Below are 24,787 nucleotides of genomic sequence, written 5' to 3'. Positions count from 1 at the left end.
CTTGGAAGTCATATTGTATTTTCTGAAGAGAGGCCGCTTAAATTCACAATTGAAGAGTTTAATCGTTAAGTCACTTTTGAAAGAATAAAAGTAAAAATTGATATAAATTTAATTTAGTCGATCGTAAAATTTAAAGTTTAAAAAATGGATTAAAGCTCTATTGTGCTTCAACTGACAAAATATAAGAGTAATTTTGTGGAATGTCGAATATCGATTTCAGTATCTCTCTGGTATGCTGAGTAAGCTCTATGCGAACGCTCCACTATTTGAGCTTCTCCGTCGAGAAGCAACTTCGGGATGTTATAAGACCTTAGAACTGTATTGACATGTGAAAATTATTATTATAAATTAGAACGACTATTAAAATATAAAATAAGTACTGATTCAATTGTGTTATTATTTCATTATACATTACATTATTGCGATGTGCAGTATATTAATTTTATTAAAATGACTTTTATTACGTGTCGATAACGTTATTAACAATCATTTATAGTAGTAATCTATATACCGTTTTATAAAAATTTCTCTTTTTTAAAATTTTCTTTTTAAAACACAAAAGGTTGACATAAAAATCGATATTCGTATTAATAAAGATTTACCTGAGAAGTAATTTTCTATCCAATTTTTTACAAATTTGGATACAATATTGATTATTGATAAGTACATGTAAAATATTTTTGAATTTTTTAGCTCATATTTGAGTTTACGAATTCGCAGATTTGACTCTTTCAATGTTAAAATTTAAATTATTCAAGTAATTTGAATATCTATAGATTTGAATAATCGGATAATAATTATTTCAGATAATTTGGATATGAAATTATTGTAATATTTATAAACTTGTTTCTAGATGTATTAAGTATTATGATTGCCAGTTTTTAATGTTTAAGAATCTACTTTAAACTTCATTAAGTTTGAAATTAAGATTTAAAGAAAATATTGAGATTTTTTATCCTTACACGGATTTTTATGCTTGCTTCCGAAAAAAGTCGAACATACGTAATGCTTATCAGTAGCATGAATTTTGTTATCATAAAGCTATTAAACCAACATGCATATAAAAATGATTGTTAGTGTGAAATTCTTTATTCTATATAATACGATAAATGAATGTGGATCATGGGAAGGAACGGAAAGCCGCGGAAGGAGGAAGCCGTTCGATCGGGAGCCGCAGCGCTCGTCAATTTCGCATTGATCGCCGATAGTCGATGTCACCGCCGTTTCGCGGCGTCCGCGTTCGGCGGCACGTCCCGCGATAACCATAAGCACGCCCCGACAGATGTTGGATACACGCTCATTCATCGGATTCCGAGTGAGATAGCACTGTGGAGCGAAAAGAGACAAAAGTACCGTTGCGATTGCGAGAAACGGAGACGAGGAAAGCCGAAAGGAGGGAGAGAGTGAGAGGTCCTGCCAACCTCCATCGCAGTATGGTAGCCTGCTACATCAGGCAGCCTCTTTTCCGATAATTTGCCACTCATTAACATAAAACTGGACCGCATGACGAGTGGAGACGGAGTGTCGAACGGTAGAAAACGCGTTTGCGAGAAGGACAGGCGTCTCCGTCTCCTTAACTCCCCCGGACGAGGAAGACATAAATGTTTCCGTTACTCTCGCGCGCTAATAAAAGGGAATATATATCTAATTACAGTATTACACGAACGACAGGTTCAAAAATCATGCACGATTAACGAAAATGTACCTGTATATTCTATCATAAATCGTATGATTTTTACACTTGTTGTTTAGATAATTCTACATGCTTTTCTTACTGTGCGTTTTGTGAAACGGTACAATCAGTAATTTTTCACAGCAAATAACTAACACAAATGTGCAGGCTTATGATTACAAAGTGTGTTAACTGCGCAAAGTTCATAATTACGAATGTTATTCGTAAAGTCCCGAAAATCTTCAAATAAAAAGCAAGTGTGATTCGTTGCGTCACTTATGATTGACTTATTTTCATCAATATTAGTCGAGTTACGATCTTTCCTTTCTTTTTCTCAAAGAATAAAAGGATACATTAATTAGATTTATAAATTGTGATACACGGAAAGAACGGTTTTGCTCAAGTATCTAAAAATTTAGCTAGATACAGATCTAAAAATAATTTTGTCGCACCATCGAAATAATTAAATTAAGTCGCCGAAGTATGTATTTATGGACGATAGATCATTTTAACTTTTAACGATGGTTGCATTCAAAATCTTTGCATCGCGTTTAAAAATTTTCGCGCGATCGCGAGAAGTATTCAGAAGAGTACGAACACGCTAATTTGTTTAACAAATATCAATTTATTTATTACCTAATTTCCGTGATTGACAATTTATATTAAAACGACGGTATTTCGAAAGGAATTTTGCGCAATTTATTTATTCAAATCGAAACGCTGGAGAAAAAGAATTACGAACGATTGTTTAATTTCATTGCGATATTTACGGACAATAATTGTCGGAATTGTTTCGAATATAATCTAGCAATGCGCTTCAAACTTTCCGCCGAGTCAAATCTAATTAGTTTGGCTCTCGAAAGTGGCGGAGTAACATATATGAATCGCGAAGATTACGGAAATTATTGGCCATAATTGCGTTGAACGTTCGGTGACGATTAATTCGAAACGCAGAGAACAGAAAATTCGGGATAAATCTATTTTATAAAACGTTTTAATATTTCGAGATGAACTGAACAATCGAGTGGTATGGCCTTGACGTTGTTTTGATTACAGCGATGGGTTACATATATACGCAGGCCCGCTGCGCGCCTTCGTCATTCGCGTGACAAGACTTGGGCGAGCGGTTAGCAAGTTCGATTATATTTGTTCCTTATTACAACGTTACTTCTAACAAGTAAATAGTCATTAATGGTTTGCTTTCAGCTTCCATTCACACATTGTCGTGCGTTATAGAGCGTACGTGTCTCTTTGACGATTTGCAATTAAATAAAGATTGAATAATATTCTGTATATAGAGGTAAAGATATAAGTGCAAAGGTTCTTATTTAATCGTTAAACTATTTGTGTAGCATTTGGTTGACGAAAAGTTTAACTTGTTGAATAAACTTCTAAGGTTGGAGTGTATTTTACACCCCACACGAGTATAAACGTAATTAAATATTATACGTTAACATTATCATTTAGTGACATGTTTCTTTATTCCCGATAATAGATTCGATAAGCCGTGACACGATGCGTTACTGCATAACGCGCGTTTAAAATAATTAAAATTTTTTAATTTCATTAAGCAACAACGTGTCATAGAATGTATTGAAGAAGCAGGTATATTTGATTGATTGAACACGCAGAGATGCGCACATTGGGCACTATGACACATATCGTAACGCGTTTCAACGCGGGCGTGGAAAAACGAAAAATAAGATCATTATTCGTGCGCCGCGATTCAAACGGGAAAGTAATGAACCGCTCTGCGTGAGGCCTTGGACGACGCGCGCTCGTACGGCGTTTTGTGTTTACACAAGGTCGCCGCGCTATTATTCGTGGGTTCGTTATCATTCGCTTAGCGAGGCTCGGGAAAGCAAGTACGGTGCAAGCCGCTCCTCGTGTCACAATAGGCCTGTTTGTTTTAGCTGAACTTCTTGCACAGTTTATCTTTTATTCTTTTTCTCTCCAATGTGAAAAGAAAAAGAAGAAAGATGAACCGTGCAACAAGTTCAGTTAAAACGAACAGGCCTATTATCGTTACTCTTCCGAAATGGAATCATTTTCCATAAATAATTAATTAAAATTAGTTTGCGAATTAATTAGTCTCTAGAATTAACGAATTGCGAGCGTATATAGACAAGACTTATATATTTGTTCATTTCGTATTTAAAGGAACTCGAAATCTCTCGACGTTCTGCTGATTAATGTAATTTGATCGCTATTTTCTGATTGAGAGACGATACGAATCTCCCTCTGGGTCGAGCGATCGAATAAAGAAAAGCCGTGTATTGACCAATAACATGTGTATTTCACGGGATTTAATATGTACGCAGTATGCGTGCAATATTGAATTTTGATTGCTTGTGTATTTTTGGACAGTCCATCGCGTCTTAATAAATCATTAAATCGTTCCTATTAATTGCACCGTATCACGCGATATCAAAGTAAAAGTTGCCGATACCATTTTCGAATTTTTAATATTTTTAATATTTGTCAATCGTATAACATAAATTCGGCGTTTTCACGTCAGTGATTTGTTTAAAATGCGTAATGCGCGAAGGTTGCTCGATCGAAATCTGTCGCCATACGAAGCGGTCGGCCGTGCGGCCGCATTTCCGGATTACACATTCCGTGGATTTTTAAATTTCAACTTCACAATTCGCGCACCTGTTCAATCGCCCGAAAATTCAAACGCCGCAGCCGGGAAAATGCCACATGATTGACATATTTCGGTAATTGGTGCGCGAATAATCATAGTTAATCGTATTTTCGTGAGTGTCACGTCATACTGTGTGAGTGCTATAAACGAGCAGCAACGATAAGCAGCGACGAGGAGCTACAGAAGAGGAAGAGGAGGAGGAGGAGAACGACGAAAAGACGGGGCATCGTATCGGCGGTGAATGAAATGTTAAATTGTCGCATTATATAATTTAAAAAATTCGAGTAGCGCGGAAAGACTCGTGATTTTACCTTTTCCTTTTTTCCCGACTTTATTTAAATCGAGGAGAGTTGGAGCTAAATTTCTGGGTCCGAGGCGCGGAATTCGCAAACATAATTTAGCAGTGCTTGGGAAGCGTCGAAATTATCGACCGTTATCTTTCGCGTTTGCGAGAGGAATCTCTGGTACGCCGACTCCGCATAGTTTGGCACGGAGTTTGCAGCTCGCTCGCAGTTAGCCACCATCGTATATATTCGCGGAGCGAGCGAGGTATCCGCGCGCGTAAACAGGCTCCGTTGAACCGGCGCGGCGTGGCGAGAGACGAAATCGTTACTTTACGATCCGGAAGTATCCGGAAGTATCGGCGATCGCATCAATTTCCGCTCCAACTTGCATCGCCTCGCTCTTCCTCCAAACCGATTGAGATAAACCGAACTTTGTACGATCGCGCGCTCGTTTCTCTAATGGAAACCGTGGAAACCGTAGAAAGGAGATTTAAGAGAAACAGTGCGAAAAAATCGTGGATGAAACGACGCTTTGGTCTTGCTCGGCTCGAGTTTTAGTTAAATAACACGATTAAATTGGCGAATTCAACCTAAGAAGGAACCTAAGGCGTGTACATCTACCGAAAGACACAGAGCCGTTACTATGTAACTTTAATTGCGTTCAAAACGGGTAGATCATTGATAATCCGACCTCCGCTTAACGCGACAGCTCGGCTTGATGTGCGTTCTCGAGGCAAAAGTCACGTGGGAAATACATTTTTTTATCCAGGGGCAATTAATACGGACTTTTACGGGCTGTTTATCTGCGCGGATAATTGTTTCGTTCGCGGTGGGATAAACGGCGGGAAAAGTCGCGGGTGTGATGGGTTTTACGGCTGACCTGGCAATTTTCGAACGACTAAACTTCAAGCGCCGGCGCGACCGCAAAGTTTCGTTATTTATAGGCCAACCTGAGTTCTCTCGTCTGGGGTACGTTCACCGCAGCCAGATTCCAGCGTTTATTATGTTACGCGACGCGTGCGGTTAGGTGCTATATGTTATGCGAAGAAATTCGCGCGACTGAATCTATTCACGCATGTGGGCCGCGTATCGACGCCGACGAAATTACATTTTTGGATACCGTAAACGTGATATCCGATATTTCGATTTGAATTTCACAGGACAGTCAGGAGATTATCGTCGCGAGGATTTCATCTGTAATCTTGGCATCGCATTGCTAATTTTTCGCGATTTTTTTCAAATATTTTCTATATGATGCAAAAAAACTCTTTTCTATATTGCGTAGAACAAATTATTGTATTTTATATGACAGTACAAGGTTTCCATTAGAGTAAAAAAAAGCACTTATATTTATATGGGGAAGATTATTTTGCTGAAGCGTGACCCTTTTTAAAAATCTTATCATCGATGTATCATGGTTTATTTAAAATTTTGGCAATGACGTGGAAGATGATCTGTATCTGTGCTTCATTGGAGAAGCTTTTTCTAGATAGATGACGACGACGTGTATAAATATAAACTAGTGACGGGATAGTTACGCGCGACATTTTTGCTAAGTCTACGCTTGTATTCTGATTCGCTTCTCATTTATAGAATATTAGTAAAACAATTGCATTGGGATGTTTATTTTTACATATTATTCTTAAAGTTATGATCTTTTATGTATTATGATAAATTATTCATATTACTAACACAAAGAGCATAAATTATGCATGTGATATGTAATGTTACTGTTAATGAATCCGGAAGTAATAAAACAATAGTGACGTTAAACGACATGATCGTAAAATATTATTATGCCGGCCTCAAGGGAAGTTAGGGAGTGTTGCAGCCGTTTATGACACTCATAAAGGATACATTGAACTTAACTCGTTAATAACTTCCGGTTGTGATTGAAACAAGCGTAAACACACGTCATACAAAATAGCTAACGTGTTAATAGGTCTCGCATTTATTCATTAAAAAAAATGCAAAATATATATGTGTTAAATAACGAATAAAAACAAATTAATTTAACTAAAATGGAGTTAAAATAATATTGTTTTGTGTGTTAAAATAATAAATTTTGATATACACGGTAGTTAAAAATAACAAAATGTTATTTAACTTAAGGTACTGGTTCAAATTTCATCCTTTAATATTTAACAGTGATATTAAAACATGATAATCAATTCTGTCACCGACTATTATACTGTCACGTGGAAACAATAATCTTTGTTTCATATAGATTAAAATAACTTGGAAGAGACGGAGGGATAAATTGGTTAACAGATTCGCGAGACTGCAGTCTCGCGGTAATTTCCTGTTACAACTCGCCACGTGTCAAATTTTTATGTAGACTGTGATGGATTACGAAGGGTGGATCTATAATATTAAATGAAGTGTGTGCATGAGGATCATGCGGTGCAATCAGTAAGTAACGAGTCAAAAAGCCACAAGGTGATCAATCATAACATTTTATGAAAAGCGTTAACTTAAAAAAATAAGCAAAAGATAAATCATTAAATATAATTAAGCTAATTTTGAAACATGATATGGTACGCCGCCGCGTTTTCTTATTGCATCAGTCGTGCAATTTTACACATGCCTGTCTAGCAAATGTTTTTGTTGGCGTTGCACTGTAAATTTTAGGACCTAACGCTTTCGAAAGAAGTGTCGACTTCTAAATTTGTTCAGAGGTCCCGAAAATGTAATGTTTTTAGCTTTGTTTATCTTTTTTTATTCAAACAGCAAAATGTATTTAAAATTTACTAATTTATTCGAGCGAAACTGTTGGCGCAACTATACGAAATCAGTTAGCAGAGACTTACCTAGAATGCAAGACGTAAGAAGAATTCGGAAGACAAACTTCTTCATGGTATGAAAATCTCCGATAGCGCTGGTGCGTAAACCTCGATCTCGGCGGCACGTTGAATTGGGATAAAAAGAGCGACGCGATTTAACACATCAAAAACACGCGTTCTTATCTATATTTAGACCGCACTTCAGTAAATAGCGTTGGTTGTACCGAGGAAGACCGGTGCTGGAGAACAGTGAAGACTGTTTGCCGCGGCACACCGAAGTAATGGTGTACTCTTCCGGTCTCGTTATATCAGCTGTATGCCATGCAATCGGGAGCCAATTTTGCAGCCAAAATCGCAGGCAATTCTTAATCCAATTCTTAATTTATTCTTTTCCGGCGAATTTTCTTTTATTGTACTTTATATTTTATATAAATTAAACTGGATCATTGATCATTTCCATCGGTCTGTTAGTTTTTCACGAAATTGACACGAAAAACGCCGTTCTTGCCGCGTGAAGTGTTTTCGAGCGGGAAATCTCTTGATCACAAATAAAAAGTCAAATTGATTCGAAGTGATTAATACAGAAACATTCGCGATTAGACATTATCCGTGCCGCGGTTACCGAATGTAAACGCTTTCGAAGCGATGCGCGACACGAGGGAGACTGATCGCGCCCGACTCTAATTTTCTGTCTCTTCCTCCTCCTCACTTCTTCCCGCTAGACCGCCAAGTACAGCTACGGAGGTGGTAGTGCCTCTTTGAAAATTCACAGTATTTTTTATATGCTTCGGCAGGATTATAACATAAAGTGGAAAGCAGTATTACTGACGGAAAGATATTAATAAAATGTATCTCGAAGATAAATAAGTGAAATAGAGAATTCGCAAATTTTATAAATGCTGCAGTGGTTAATTAAATTTCAATTTCTTATTTACACTATACCAGTACCAGTTATAGCTGCCATACATTTATCAAAGAAATGAAAAATTTTATAGATTGCACAGCTACAGAAGCAAAATTGTTTGCTTTGTTACAATTCGCGTTATCAAAAATGTGAATCTTACTTTAATTCAATAAACAATATACATTTTAATTATTGACCAGTAATATATCGCGCAGAATGAGATGAATTGACAGCGACTCAATGCTTTAAAAATAATTTTTTAAATACATTTTGAAATTAATCAGTAAAAATGGAGTTATTCTAAATTTACAGGCGATCTTAAGTTTTCCGAGTAATCATTTGGTTAATAAAAATCTACTTAATAAGGTATTATTATGAGAATTCGTTAAAGGATGGTAATTTAGGAGATTATGACCGATATTCACAGTCTCACACACACAGATCTCATATACCTATAAGATCGTCTTAAATTTATCTTTAGATATTCCGTGGCCAATGAAACGAGTCGTTCAGTATCTATATAAAGATAAACTTAAGACGATCTTAAATATAAGATGTGACTATGAATGCTGGCCTGTGTATTATTTCACGATCGATAAATAAATCTCGATGCAGCATTGCTTTTAAATAACGCAATCGGTGATAATTTCCCAAGATATAATTTTTTATTATATTTAAAATTACGCTTCTTATTTTAAAACGTAAACGAAATTCGTGAAGTTTTTACATCATGTTTATAAAACTATTGTATACATTTAATTATATCTGCCGTCAGTCAATACTGATTCTCAAAATTGAAGTAAACTTCTGGAGAATGGAAATTAATACTGAAATGTGCAATATAACGTATTATCAATATTTATTTATTTCACTGATCATGACAAAGTAATAATTACGTAAAGCTGTTAAAAGTAAAACCCCGTTATCACTAGAGTATATATTATATTTACAAGTATAGTTTGCATCTCTCTCTCTGACAAAACCTTTTATATGACATATTTTTTCTCTTCTTTAATATATATATATATCTATATATACATACATATGGGTGTGTATGTATATATAAGTATATATATATATTTATATATATCGGATTTAATATGTATATATGTATTTCTTCCGTGGCGCGTAATCCTCGCTCATCGTACAAAGATCAGGCGAGTAAAGCTAAGGTTTCGTTTTTGTTCTCTTTCCCTCTCTCTCTTTTATCACTCAACTAAACAAACTGTAAGCGCCATAAGAAAAGATTATTGTACCCAAAACCCCGTTCAGTGAAGTAGTCCAAGTAAAATACTCTAGTTAACAATAAATTATTAAATATCTATTCACAAATGTATGTATAGGCTATCATTATTACTATCATCATCGTCGCCGGACACTGCCATTCTCGCCGTTATTCTCGATGTCATTATCACTATTTTTTACATACACACCGCCTAGGGCTTACTGTACTTGTGTGTGTTATCAATGTGGGGGCTGGAAGTTTGCGAGATTTTATGGTGAATTTTAAGAATCGTGGAGTATCGAGATGACAGTAATCTGTGAATCGCTATAAATATCCACGGTATACTTTATCACAAGTAACCATCGACACTATAAAAGTTCATCATAAAATCTGATTAATTTTTGATAATTCATTCCAGTTATTAACAACGGATGATTATCTGTGATACCAAATGGATCTTGCGTTACGAAATGAATTTTTTCGCTGATGAGAGATTCCTCTCGGATGAGATATTGTACATCGTTTTGTGAATTATCTCGAGCGAGTTACACCGATGGTTAACTAATCGTAATTCTACGGTAGTCAGTATGCAGAAAATAGTCTGCGCATAGAATATATAAAGATACTATTTTAAATGTAATGTCATTTGATGTTTCGGGTTTTATCCCTTTCTGAATCATATTCTTATATGTTATGATACAATTAGAAAATAAAGGTTTAATCGGCAACGATTGATGTTGACCAATTTGGTGCAACTCTTCTCTATAGATTCTCTTAACATAGATGCTTGCTAAAATTGCATTGACATCTAACAAGCATCATGATAGAACCTCTTGGAGGTTCGACGTAAAACGAAAACGACAACATGATTATTATCAACTGTCACGCTTTGAAATTCAATGCATATAATCGCGCAAATTATTTCGCTAACCATTTCTCTTCATTCGGACGCGGGGTGAATGTTTACACACGCTGAATGGTTACACGCGTTTGTGCGCGTGTATATGTTATAATATAAATCCTATTTGTCTGTCTATTTGTGTGTGTGTGTGTGTGTGTGTGTGTGTGTGTGTGTGTATTTTCTATTTCGCGCTTGAAGATGATGTTTCGAAGTCTCGCCTTTGGAACGTCATCTTACCGGAAAACGTAGCGCGATAACTCTGCACTATATGTATACATTAAGTAACTTTCCGGCCGTTCTTATCATCGACGAGTGCGATGCTGATTGTTCGGAAATTCATTAAGAGACACCATGCAGGGTCAAATTTACTGGGAGGAGAATATGCTTTACAAAAACTCATTCACGACATGGATTCGTAAAAAATCGGAGTCTTCTTGCGATAAAAATAATCGTCATGATTATCACCAAAAAGATCTCCTGCAAGTGTAATTATAATCGTAAGTTCGACCCTGAACACCGCGAGAACGCGTGTTCTCTTTGAGATATTATGCTACTGCTTCTAATTGTTTGTCGCTGGATATTGTAGAATCCAATTTGGACGAATCGATTTTTACATTCGGTATAAGCGCTATACAATTATATGGTGTTTCTTCTACAATCCCACTCTATACCTCGCACTCCTCGTATAGAATATGACTTTCTTGTAATCTTTATATACACGTCTCTACCTTTCATTATAGACTTTGCTAGTTAATCGCCCGCTAGTTAACCGCTTTACAACTACGATATTCGACTGACTTGCAATGATGATCGCCATCGTTGCGAACGCGCGACCGCATTCGTATATTCGGTCTGTGCACACACCCTCTTTCCTCTTTATTTCATTCTATTTCGATTAGCTCGCCATACAAAAAGCACGCACGCTCGCACCGCAATCGTGAGAATGACAGTTTGGTTTGTGTACTTTCTCCTCTTTTCCTTTGTTAAAAAATTCTGGAGAGATGAAATTGGGAGAGATTGGGACTCGAGGATAGCAAAATTGTTGGATAGTCAAAATCTTTTTGAGGGACATCGATAAAAAACGGGGAAAGAGACGCGTGTTAAATGTTAGTGTTACAAAACGTTGTCGGGATGTTTTTTCTTTTTAAAACGGTGGTTCGACAATTTATCGCTATTTTCCTCTTTTCTTTTTTTTCTTTCATTTTTTTTTTTTTTTTTGATTGACTGACAGTTTCATTTCCGAAGTTTTACAAAACAAGTTTATATCGATGCTTGCTATCGACGTAAAACTTATCCTCATTCGTCATATTATATGAAAACAATTCACGCATAGTTTCAATTAACAACGACAATCCATTGAATTCGTACGCAGTGTAACTCGTCAAAATTTAACGCTCGAAAGGATATTGACAGAGATACTTAATATTGTACATAAACGAACATATTAACAACAATTTGATTTATTAATTTAATCAATGTTTTTTTTCTAATCTATATAATGTATCACATATTTTATATGTGGTAAAATTCCCAGTCTTAATAACGCTTTTTTCTGGTAGAGTTACATGTGCGTCCAGAGTAACTATTGACAAAAAAGAAAGGAACGCGGCTGTTACCGACTACCCTGCCGTGATCTTTAGAGAATGTTAAAAATGTTAACGTTACGAATATACATTTAAGTGTAAAGTAGATCGCTTTGCGCTGTGGCTGGGGAAAGAAATAGGCGAAGCGTTCACATTCTCGCAACATGTTTTCTTATTTTCATAGCTCTCTCTCTCTCTCTCTGGCTCGTTCTCTCACTCTCACTTTCCTTATTTTTGCTATTTACAAACGTGTGGCTTAAATAACATTCGTTAACATTTTCATTCTGCTCTTTTTCACTCTCATTCTCCTCGCGCTCTTTCTTTCTCTCACTCTCTCTCTTACTCTCTGACTTTTTTTCTCTCTTTCGTTTACCTAAAATAATTATTTTAATTTAAAATGTATTCGAATCGCTCTAAGCGCGAATCGAAGGGCAGACTAATTCTTCTTCGTTCTCTTCATTAATTTGCAGTTTTTATTGTGTTACACAATGGGTCAAAATCGGAATAGGTCGCGTAACGCTGTTTATACAAATAACATCTTTATTATCATCAAGTTAACGCTTTTAGGATAACGAATAAAGAAAAATAGAGGAACAAAGATGCAGTTGCATTTTTGTTTCGTCGCATAAATTTTTTCGCAATCGATATAATATTAAGTATAGAAAGAATTGACGGAAAGAGCGCCTCGTTAATTCGAAGTGAATTTCTTCAGTCTTTTGTCACTATTTAATTCTGATCCACTGTGTATCGTCGTATTATATATATAATATATATATCTCTCTGTCGGTTCCATCACTGCCAAACGAGAATTGTCAGTATCATTCAATCTGTTGTGAACTTGTCTGGCTTATAAAGAGGGAGCTGGGCGGTACAGAGGATTGCCCTTGATAGGAAGCACATGAGCCTCGGAGTTAAATACCCAGTCGTCAAGACTTATGAGATCGTCGTCGCTGAAGAGCAAATAGAGATACTGGAAAAAGATAAAATATTTGCACATTTTATATTTTTATACCTATACATATACATATTATTATATTTTATAATATACGTATATTTTTGTTAACTCTCTTCTCTTCTTCTCTCGCGTCACGATTAAATCTTAAATAATATTCTTTATTGGAATGTTTCCTTATCGAATATCATATCTATTTCTTTTTTGTCTCTATAATGCTTATTAAAAAAAATATCGTTATATTATAAAAGTTAGTTTGCAGAAAAAAAAAATATAAATTAGATGAGAAATAAAAAAGAATTGCAGTCAATTGTAAAATATAATCAATCAAATCATATTATGTTTCATATGTTAAATGTAAATTTGCGAGATACCGCTGTTGTCGAAAAGGTGTAAATATTAAACGTTTAAGTTCTTTCGGTCTTTACCAGAAGTAGCGTAAATCAAGTCGAAACGATGCTTCGTTTCCCCTTACCTTCAATGTTTCAGCAAAGAAGTAACTTTGTTGGACGTCGTCTTTCGCCGAGTCGACTAGGTAAACATTGTTAAGCCCCGTGAATCCTCCGGGAACCCGACAATGCTTTTCCAATGCTTGAACCGCCTCCCAACCCCACTCGCGATATTTTGGATCCTTTGTTAACCGCCACATTACGAAGTAGGATTCGAAGGTCTGCGGGGAAGTATATCTCGTTTTATCTCATCCAGTAAATTTTATCGATTCTTACAAAAAAATGGAAGCTAAGAAAAATTAGTTTTCTATATGTATTTTATAATTTCTGTTGTTTTACAAACTTAATAACTAAAATAATTAAATTTAATACTTAATAATTTAAAAAAATATGCCATAAATATGAAGTAGTTAAATCTATATAGGTACATTATATCTCTTCGCGGTTAAAAACAATTTCAAATAGTAAAATAATTTTTTAGTGTGACAAACTCTCTCTCTCTCTCGGAGGAGGAGGAATGTAGTTGTGATAGAAACGCTTTATCAATTCGCGCTAGTTTTGCTTTCAAATGAAAACGCGGGTGACTTACCTCCGGTCGTAGAATGTAATATTTTTCGCCATTCTTTAAGCTTCTGGCCTCGTTGCCTTCGATAAAGTGGAAAGCTTCAGGGCCGAGTTTCGTAGCGCTTCTGTCATATGATTCGTGACACGTGTTGGTCAAACCAGCGGCGATGTTCATGTATTTGTCAGACAACTCGTTTTCCAGAGTTTTAGCGCCCAGAGCAAACATACCGCCTACAAAGTCATGATAACGTTATTGACAAATTTCTGTCTTTTTTTGTTGAATCGGTCGCTTTTTACATCGAGATATAAAGAAATAAAATAACTCTTGCGATAATAAAATAATTTTGTTTCCTCATAGAGGAAGCTTCGTGATGGTGAACAAAATTTTTTTCGAGATTTTGATGGAAATAGGTTTAGAATGTTCCAAAATGTCGAGAAATCATACTAGTAGAAAATCCGGAAGTATTTTATATTTAATGTCATAAACTTGAACGGTTAGTCGAGTAACGAAGTATTTATAATTAGATTATTTAACGGCGCGTGTATTCGAGTATCGACATCGCTCGAGCTTGACGATTACGATGTAAAAATAATTAAGATTAAAAACTTACCGGCGAAGCAAGCTAAATGACCCATTTTGTGCTCGAGCCTGTCGTATTTTAAATCCGACACGTATACAAGTTTGCCAGGTGATGTCTTGATCATGTGCTCAGTTATAGCGGATACAGCATCGTCGTACATTTCACGTGCCTCGACGTCGTCCTTGCCCGACTGGATCCAAGCTTTCAGTAGGTACTCATAGAAACTGTCACCGAGTCCACCGAGCGACATATGATCTGCAATTCCCACGAAAATATTTCTGTCGTAAATAAATTCCATGCGAATTCCAAGAGGGTTCACGACACATATATTTCTCTGGAAATCATTAAGCCAGGCCCGCTATACATCTCTTTTTCATATTATATAAATTCTTTAACAAATTTAGTTTCTGATGTAATTTCTGGATGAATATGTTAGGCCGCTAAAAGCTTTTGCATTATGCGCAATTAGAGAATAAGAGGTTTTTAAGTTGATAAAAGAGAAACTTTACTTATTGTTAGATTTGATTAAAGAATAAAGGAATGAAAGGAAAATATAGAGAATCTAAAGTATTATATGTCGTCTTATATTATATCCTCTTCAGATTAAAGAAAGATATGCTGTGCATATATCTTTTGAAATATCAAAGTTAATTGACAATTAAATTTATGTAATCGGTATAATAATTTGTATTAGTATCGATATATTTGATAAAGTAAATTATCCATAAATTAATTTATCCTGCATAACAGTTGAGTCTTATTGTTAGAAAGTTTGATCTTATCTTAGATAAAAATAATAATCGAGATTAAGCGACTCAACTGGCCAATTTCTATTTATTCGTCTCACAACGTTAGAAATTGGCCAGTTGGGTCGCTTAATCTCGATTATTATTTTTATCTACGCACTGGCGGATCCAATAATTTATTCCATTGTTCTTATCTTAGATCTTAAGATGATCAATATGATTCATGTAGATATTAAAAGATTAAAAACGAGCGTACTTCGGCACGCGTTATATATCAAAGGAAGTTTTAGAATACAAATAAGATTTGCTTTCCCCCATTCAAAAATCTCTAGTGCACCAATTGCTCTTTTATTTTCCATTCCTTTCACGTTGAAGCGAAATTAAAGGCTTGCGGACGACTCGTTTTGCAAGATAAAACGGCTGTTCGACTGCTTTAAAAGAGATACCGCTTTAAAACGGATAGCAACGGTAATCGCTACGAGATAACGGAATGCTGGAAGAATCTTTTCCCCGCGGAAAAGAGGGGTTTGTTCTCCGTGCTCTGCAGGTCTACTTCGATCTCACGTTTGAGGCGGGCGAAACAAAGGGCACATTTCTTGATATCTACCGGGTTAATTCCTAGGTGCCTTGGGCTAGCTAAGAGCACGGTTTCCATTTTATGTGAGGTTTTGCGATGAAAGGACGTACGGATTCGCTTTATCTCTCTGATCACTATTTCCTCGGGAACATGGTAAAAACGTTATCGTGCAAAAATGCACGAAGGTCCAGTCACATGAGCTTAAGCTTTCAACGAATGTTAATTATAATTTAAAGATGACAAATTATACCGAAAAAGAAGAAGTGTTAAATCAAGACTCATATTCTTGTAAATGTATATATAAGCAAGAATCTATAATCTTGAAGTGAGATATAAATTACGTTAAACAAAGAAAACTTGTTTGATTGAAGGTATTTATATAATTTAATCAAGAAAAGAAAGTTGAAATAAAAATTCTTATAATCTCTATCTTATCTCTAAGAAGATTATAGATTCTTGCGTATATACAAGAACATGAGTCTTGATTTAACACTTCTTTTTTTGTGTACTTTTTTTGAACACTGATTTTTATTCGCAAAGAGACAACACGTCATATCTTCTTGTAAAAAGAGTCAATAATATATTGATTTTTATTGTTATACATTCAGAAAAAGAAGTGCTCGAACGAACAAGATTGATGATGTTCTCATTCAGAAAGATATAAAGGTCTCGCCAAACAAATTGTGTATTAATGTGATAATAAATTTTGCCAGTAAAGTCGCATTAAATAATGACAATTATTATAGTAGTACGTAGTACAATACTTGTCGTATTAATTATATGAATTTTCGGTTCATTATACAGAGTGTCTGATAATGAACCGTGCCACCTCTCGTGGGCAGGTAGTGGATTAAACTGAATAGAAAAGTCCCTTTATCGTTTTATGAGTTTCTCAGTAATTAACGAGAAATTAATGAATAAAGATCCGCAAATGAGCATCCAATTCAGCGACAAGAGACGGTAATTATCTTTCAGACACCCTGTATATTTATTTAAATACGTTTTGGTAACATCGAAACGTCAGTTTTCTTCATTCGAGCAATGCTTTTTTTCTTTTGGTGTACTTATTTGGAGTACCAGTACGGGGCTAGAGCGAAACCGTGAAAAATGTGGGAAGGATATGTGGCGATGAGGCTAGATACCGAACGGTTTGGATGATATATATCCCCGAGGATCTCGTCGTACGTGCAATGAGAAGGTACGCAGGCGCGGGGGATTTAGGACCTGAGGCAGAGGATGATAAATGCGATATTCAAGATCGAAGACGGCGCCGACACCCGCGCCGACGCCGGCCGCGGAGCATCTTTTCGCGAGGCGACATGAGCCGCGGCTTGCGATGTGAAATGGTAAAAAAAAAAAAAAAAAAAAAAAACGATGTGATCGAAATCGCACGGATTCTCCACTTCGCGACTATTGTAGCGGTGTAATCGATAGCCGTCAGATAAAAAATCTATCACGTACAATGTTTCGTGCAAATACGCGCCCAAAGATTTATTAAATGTAAAATTATAGTAATAAATCACCAGATATTACATTTATAATATTTATTTCGATTCAAAATTGCCCAGCCGAAGACATTCAACGATTTTCTTTTTGGAGACTTTGATCGTGAATTCATATGAACGTGAAAATGTTGCTGTCAGATGTCTATGTGAAAATAGTAGTAATGAGTAAAGAGAAAACAATTAATTCTGTTATTCTGTGATGTAGAAACGGATGTACAAAGCGTAGGGATGACAGAAAAGCAATTTTTTACATTTTCAAAATGTATTTCTTTCCATTAAATGATTAAAGGATTCGTAAATAATTTTCTGAGCAAAAATTACATTTACACGCTCGGGTATGCATGTATCACTCGTTTGCTGCAACAATGAGATAACTCAGAAACAAAAGTTTTCCAGAAAATGAGAGTTGAAATGTTTTGAATCATTAAAATTTTGTAATATCAATTTTAAACGCAATTTGTGGTGTAATAACTGACCGTAAAGGAACAAAAGTACCTATATATTAGCTCTTTAGTCAGTGCATTGAATTCTCATCACTCTTTTGCAAACAACGAAAAAATGACAATTTTTAAGTTGCGTTGTGGTTGTAGGAAATTGGAGCGGAGCGATATGTTTACGAATATTAATAAAAAAAATATAGGAGGTAAATATATAAATATAACGCAGATTGTTGAGATTCTACTTACGTTGACCCCATTTTCCTGTCCTCGGATGGATATAATTCGGATATAGACCCTTCGGTTTGTCTAGACTCTTGAGGACCTTCCTTACGTTCTCAACTTTGCTCTTGAACACTGGATTATTCGTTATATCGCTCAAGTAGGTAAACTCAAGATGCATCGTCCCGATTTCGGATAAAATACTGCAGCCGCTGCTCGCCCAACCGTAATTCTTGCTGGCCTGAAAAATAAGCGCAAGTTTCTAGCTAGAACACACACATTGCGAGATATAAAATGTTCAAAGTAATAAACGGGTAGGTCAAGTATGTGTAACATTACACAGAGAGAATTTTCTCGCAGAATTTACCCTGAAAATCATGGTAGTCCTGGGACAACATGTGTATCACGAAGAATTTTATGCGAGATATTCTGCTTAATATCTACCGTAATAAAAAATATTAATATCTATTACAATAAAATATAAAATATGTTTGATTAATTTTACTAAAATATATAGTAAAATTTCAATAATTTTTATTACGTTGTTTTAAAATGTCTTTTGTATATTTCAAAAATTCCTATCGTTACCGATAATATTTGATCGGTTCCCAAGTTTGTAGTGAATTTAACGGTAAAATATTACGAAAAATTCTTTACGTGTACTAACATTCAAGTAACATTCTAGAAAATTACAATATTTAGACAGTAATAAAGTAATATGAGACATTTTGTTATAAAACAAGAGAGAAAAAATGGTATAAAACATGGGACGTCGCCCTCAGTCGCGTCTCGCGTCGCGTCGCGTCGTGTCGCGCGGCTTTAGAATGAAGTATGAAAAGTCGCCGTCGTTTTCGAAACACGCGGATAAAAAGGATACGAGCGGACCCTAAATCGAGTGACGCCGCGACGTGTTTATTGCGTATATCGTGTATTTAAATCATGTTTTGATATTTGGCGATCGTGGCGGATAGACACAGAGCGTTCATAAATCGATGATTTAATTGCAGTTGTTCAAAATAATCGCCTCTCGCAGTCAGTAAAGCAGCGATCGTATTCTTTTCGGTTGGCATGTTCCGCGGATATATTTCTCTTTGACCTTGATTCATACATTTATTCAATTACGCACTCTTACGTCGCTTATATTGCAATACGTAAAAGTATACGTAATGTCGACATTATATTCGTTTGTTCAAAGTGCGAAAACAGGTAATGGGGGGGAGCAGCAAGTGTAGCGTCTATCGCGACAGTTGCTCCTGGCGTTTGACGAGTGGCGCGAGCAGTGGCGAGTGAAGTTGGCCGCGCGATTTACGAAATTCTCTCCGCCATGTTCGACTCACACTCGCTCGCTCGTCGCATCTACCTGCGGGACGTCCACGGGTGTCAAGGCGAATCGTAGCTTCTCCGCCGTAATTCCGTTGCCGTGTAATTAAGTCGCGTCGCGAGATTAATATACCGGGAGTGCCGTGCGAAGTGTTGAAAGTATCGCGCGATCATAAACGACGATATCGTTGATGTGAACGTCGCCGCGTCGCCGCGTCGTGAGTCGCGAGTGAGTGCGCCGACGGAGGCCGGACGAAGATGCGGCAACGGATCAACGGAGGAGGACCTGGAGGATCGAGGAGAGGAGGAGGGGGCCTGGGAGGCATCGGGCGACGGCGGAGCGACCGTGGGGTGAGTAGTTGAATTGTTATTCGTCCTGTCACTCTTGTCAGTCCTGCGGCGGAATCCGCTACTTTCTCAAGCGCAACTTGATTCGCCCATTACCATGATACACTCATTACTCGTACGAGTCGTACGATACCGTTCGAGGTTCTACTCCGACGCAATTTCGCAATTACGGAGTTCGATCTTCGGTACATATGCGAAAAGAGACGTTACGTCGATCGTGAATGTCGTATCTCTTATTCGCACGGTCGTAATTATATCCTTTATATATTGATTATCTTGGACACCTGCTTTAATGTAAAAACGTTTCTATGTTACAGATCAACGCAGGGTTACAACTTACAACTCCGCTGTTGCGCATCGGCCGGTGAGTTATTTTTTATTTCGATATCGAGAGGCAATGGATTTGTAAAAATTATATATTACAGACGTAAATAAAATGTATCTATAATACACTAAGAAAAAAAAATATTTTAATAAAAAAAATATTTATTAGGTGGCTCCTAATAGCATATTTATTTACTTTTTACACATATTTATTTAGAATTAGATATTTTTATTTCAATTAAATTTCTTTTAATTTATTTCAATTTATTTCAATTAAATTTCAATTAAATTATTTCAATTAAATAAAAATATCTAATTCTAAATAAATATGTGTAAAAAGTAAGTAAATTTATTAGGAGCCACCTAATAATTTTTTTTTGATTAAAATATTTTTTTTCTCAGTGTATGAGAAATGAGATATAAGAGAATCACGAATAGTCTTTTTCATAATTATTAGACATTACATCGAAATTTTTATTTAAATAATATAGCGGAGCAAGTTAGAAACTTGCACATTGCTTCCTCATAATTACTGCAGATTGTTAGCATTGTTCCTATTCAAAGCCAGTTTGTTTTTAAAGTAGAGCAACATAATTATTAACATAAAATAGTATGGCTTTCTCGTAGAGGAAGCTTTATGAGCGAAATAAAATGACGAGGAGGTAATGTGCAAGTTTCTGATCCACTAAATTTTTTCTTTGATGTTTCTTGAAAGTATGCAAATTTAAAAATTTGCACATATTAATTCTCATAATAAGTCTAACGTATTAGAGAAATCTGGAATGTAGTTCTAATTTATATTTTGCAAAGGGAATTTATTTGACTATATCCATTTCTTTAGAACTTATGAAAAGCAAATAGATCGTAATGCAAACGGTATAATCCACGAGAGCAGGCAGAATATGCTAATTCTTTATGAGTAGGATCATGATATTAAAAGAATAATACGGAAAATTTGCAGAATGAAATCCGATGCGGTTTTAAGTAATCAAAAGCCATTGTTGAAGCGTCTGAAGAAACGAAGAGGCAATCTGTTCGTCGGATATCGCCCGACGAATACTGTGTAACGAGGATTTGGATAGATGGAGTTCGGGTGGGAAAAGCATAATCGCTTTATAATTTAATCTAACCAATTAACTCCTGCCCGCTATAATTTCATCGCGGTAAGATAGACGAGTGTGTGCGTGCGACGTAGCGTTTGCATGTCTTATGTTGTTAAAGGGAAAGAGAGAATTGAAATTTCTCATTGCTACAAGTACACGTAGCACTCGTAGCAAGTTGTTAAATGTATTATGAAAAAATGTTACGTATATGATTGTAACATGCGCAACAAGCGACACATTTTTGCAACTTTTATTGCTTCATATATGCGATTAGATATTTAAATTGATAGCTGCAAGAGCATTAAAAAAATACCACTGTTATTTTTTTCATGTATGAAAGGGAACGGATAGCAAAAGAATGCGCTTCGAGTAAAACGGGCCAGACAGGATAATAAAATATATGAAATTTTTGGAACCAACAAACATTTTTCATCATTCCTTTCTTTCACGCCATTCCAAATTAATGGAAAATTATGATGTTATGGTGCGGAGATGGACACTCGGTAATTAGTCGCGCTCATTAAAAACGCTAATACGAATTATGAAGTCATCAAGGGAGTAGAGTCAATCGGCATATCTATCGTCGCGTCGTAATTAAATCAGAGTCCTTTCCATTTCTCGTTTTCTCGCACTCTCAGCACGTGTGCGCGCGAATTAATTCCTTCGATAAGACTGCATATCAGATTCGATTATTACTACACGCTATTTGCTTTCAATTTCCAGTTATAAATTATTTAGCTAAAATATATAAAACAATTTATAAAAGCACTTTAATTATAACGTTTTTTCTCTTCTTCAGGCTGATCATAAAAAAATTTTCATTTTGTTTGCGACTGCTATTTTCGTTAATGAACATGTTCTTTTCAAATGAAATAATAGAGTAACAATAACAGCTTTTCTTTTATTGAAATTAATCGGCCGCTCTTTTACGGGAAGTTCTCTGTGTGAGAATTTCTCTTTATTTATAAATAATTCTAGACAATCGTTTGACGTAATTTTGTCTCCGAAATTATTGATATAAACGGATATAAAAAAGAAACAGTAACATATATCGTCGAACGGACATATCGTCCATCGTATAGGGGAAGCGAAAGGCCGTATCCGCCTCCGGTGGCCTCATTATCCATCCAATTAAGAATTTGCATATTAATCGCGCGCCGCTATTTCGACAGACTTGATGGAATCGTTTCAATTAAAGCGCAACATCATTGCCACATACGATGCTTAACAAGAAGTGCGCAAGAACGGAAACACCACGCCCTGGAGTAGCTTTTTTAAGTTATGCGGCCATGCGAACAAGGTGTAATTGTGTTTTGTATTTATACTGCGTGTTTCATTCATTAACAGATCAACGGATTGCTCAAAAACATATAAACATATACAACTCATTATTTTTATGACAGTTTCCTGATTAAAAATGTGATATATTATACATAGATTTGTTAAGCAATTTAACAAAATTTAGTAATAATATAATATTTCAAGAACTTTGTTTGCTATAAACAAGGAATGCGATACACCAAGAATACATTTCATTAAAAATAAAATATCGAGATTAAATTAAAGAATATAGAGTTTCACAAAAACTCAAATCATTATATCTTCAGTAATCAGCAATTTAGATATGGAGTGATCTGTATAGAGTAATCTTTAGATTTGCGTTATTTAAATGCATTATCTAGATAATCTCGCTTTATATATAACTTGAAAATCTTTCTTTACTGAAAGTTCAACTATCAACTTTAATTATCAAGTTTTATCACAATTTTTAACTTTCAATATTAAATATCTTGGTAATAAAGGAACCATCTCGAGAAGTTTTTCTTTCGATTTGACTTCCAGACTTTTAATTTCAATCCCATTAAAATATACATATGATTTTAACACAACCTATATAAATTTATGATATTACATATCAGTGATTTCTTGTTTTATTCTTTTACCACGATCCCAGTTAATGAGTAGGCTCTTTTTTCGGGGAGAGAAACGAAGTTAATGTAATATCAAAGTACATCGAACCCATCTCGGCGCGTTGATGCGAGGCACATAGCGAGTTATGGCAACGAAAAGCCGCACTTACCCCGGTATGGAGGTTGATGAGGGAATGAGGAATTCCGGTTTCCGTCTGGAAGGCAGGCAGCATCCGTTCGCCGAGCTGCGCCGCCTTATCCCGGAACATCACGTCTCCCGTGAGAGCGTAACAGGCAAGCAGGCTTCCCATGAAACGAATATTCGTCTCAAACAGCGATATTTCGGAGTTCTGAAACAAAACGAGTAAAACGTTCGGATTAATAACGCGTTGGCCGTTTAATCGTGGATGGAAGAATTATCGTGGTATATAATATCGCGAGTCGCGCACATACACATACATACACGCATCCGTCATCTTCTCATATAATCGATTATTACAGTGGATATATAGGTACATACGTTTATTAACCTTTCCGTTCACATTGCAGCCATGTGGCTACGTATTATGAATTATGAAATAAAATATTACTGATGCGGTTTATATTTTCATATCTGCAGTAGATATATATTAGGTCCCATTAGCCTTATGGATATAATAGATGACCTGAAAGACTTTACGTACGTATTTTAATATGTATTTAAAACTTCCTATATTAACATATAGAGCACCTCGATTTTTATTTAGCACCGTTATGATTAGGTGATTAAAGTTATTATAAGTACAATAGAATTATTACAATAAGAATTATAACTTATGGAATTATAATTTTTTTGACATATTTTAGTTGCATTTACCAAAGGTAAAAAAGAGATTTTTATGTCTAACTTTGCAGTGCGAATTACTGTACATAGCTGTAATAAAAATACGTATAGAAAAATCCTTATACGTTTTCAAAGTGTCAAAATGTTTTTATGAAATGTTTTTATTTGTCATGTAAAATGTACAAAAAAATACAAACAAATATTTTTTGAATTGTTAAATAATTTAGGAATGAAAGAATTAGGTGAATAATATGTGAACAATTTTTAAATGCTCTACTTTTAAATTTGATTAATTACAAATAAACTTTCGTGAATATTCTTTGCACTAGAGACATTTGTAACTATTTCTCATTTAGGGAATAATAATCAATCAATTATTAAATAAACATTTTGCTTTTTCTAATAACAGTTTTTAATAAAAATTTAAAAATAATATAAAATAATATATATGCGATATATACGTATATAAGTATTCCAAATAAATATAATTATTTGGCAAAATCCAATGAAATATTATGTTTGAATAGATAGAAATGGAGATGAGGAGAGTATTTGTACACGTGTATGTGTTATGCCTATAAGATTTGTAGCATTGCAGTTTCATTCATCGTGTAGAAACTCAATCTGCGTCATCTATACGCGATGTAAATACATGGATTGCACTATTCATGTAACAAGCGTTCTGTACAGTTATTAGTAACCTGAAACAGTAATATTTGAAAGAAAAATAAATAAAATGTTTTTTCACAGTTTACATTCAAATAAATGATTTTTCGATAACGAAATTATATTACGACTCAATGGGTTTTAATATTTATAAATTCAACGCTACAATTAATTTTATTATTTCAATAACTTAAATGTCGTGATATAAAATAATATCTGCTTGAAAAAATAGTGATATTTCTTAATATGTAATAGATCATA

General features: G+C 35.3%; 2 protein-coding genes across 4 annotated transcripts in view; both read right to left on the bottom strand.

Annotated features, from left to right (window-relative positions):
- The window catches only part of LOC139810457 (xaa-Pro aminopeptidase 1), a 32,131-nt gene extending 24,081 nt beyond the window's left edge, over positions 1-8,050 (bottom strand). For all 3 annotated transcript variants that reach the window (XM_071774010.1, XM_071774009.1, XM_071774011.1), the window contains exon 1: positions 7,414-8,050. In XM_071774010.1, the coding sequence (XP_071630111.1) occupies positions 7,414-7,459 (46 nt within the window). In that variant the 5' untranslated portion in view covers positions 7,460-8,050. The remainder of the gene's footprint in view (positions 1-7,413) is intronic.
- Positions 8,051-9,132: 1,082 nt separating this feature from the next.
- LOC139809319 (mannosyl-oligosaccharide alpha-1,2-mannosidase IA-like) lies at positions 9,133-23,908 on the bottom strand. The gene is made up of 7 exons (XM_071772137.1): positions 23,558-23,908; positions 23,208-23,387; positions 18,060-18,273; positions 14,576-14,800; positions 13,990-14,195; positions 13,427-13,621; positions 9,133-12,969 (listed from the first exon to the last, which is right to left on the bottom strand). Exons 2-7 carry the CDS (start codon positions 23,346-23,348, stop codon positions 12,847-12,849), a joined length of 1,104 nt encoding a protein of 367 aa, XP_071628238.1. The 5' UTR covers positions 23,349-23,387; positions 23,558-23,908; the 3' UTR covers positions 9,133-12,846.
- Between the last annotated feature and the right edge of the window lie 879 nt (positions 23,909-24,787).

The sequence above is a fragment of the Temnothorax longispinosus genome, chromosome 3, assembly GCF_030848805.1.
Source record: "Temnothorax longispinosus isolate EJ_2023e chromosome 3, Tlon_JGU_v1, whole genome shotgun sequence".
Taxonomy (NCBI): Eukaryota; Metazoa; Arthropoda; class Insecta; order Hymenoptera; family Formicidae; genus Temnothorax; species Temnothorax longispinosus.
The sequence above is the reverse complement of the archived record's forward strand: the minus strand, read 5'-3'. Positions and strand labels throughout refer to the sequence as shown.

What these genes read in the sequence shown, in the direction of transcription:
- LOC139809319 (XM_071772137.1), bottom strand. Translation starts at nt 23,348, where the DNA reads ATGGGAAGCCTGCTTGCCTGTTACGCTCTCACGGGAGACGTGATGTTC. An exon ending in TCATTTAGCTTGCTTCGCCG is followed by an intron (nt 14,196 to 14,575) that starts GTAAGTTTTTAA and finishes ATGACTTTGTAG; the next exon opens with GCGGTATGTTTGCTCTGGGC. An exon ending in ATTACATTCTACGACCGGAG is followed by an intron (nt 13,622 to 13,989) that starts GTAAGTCACCCG and finishes ACTTCCCCGCAG; the next exon opens with ACCTTCGAATCCTACTTCGT.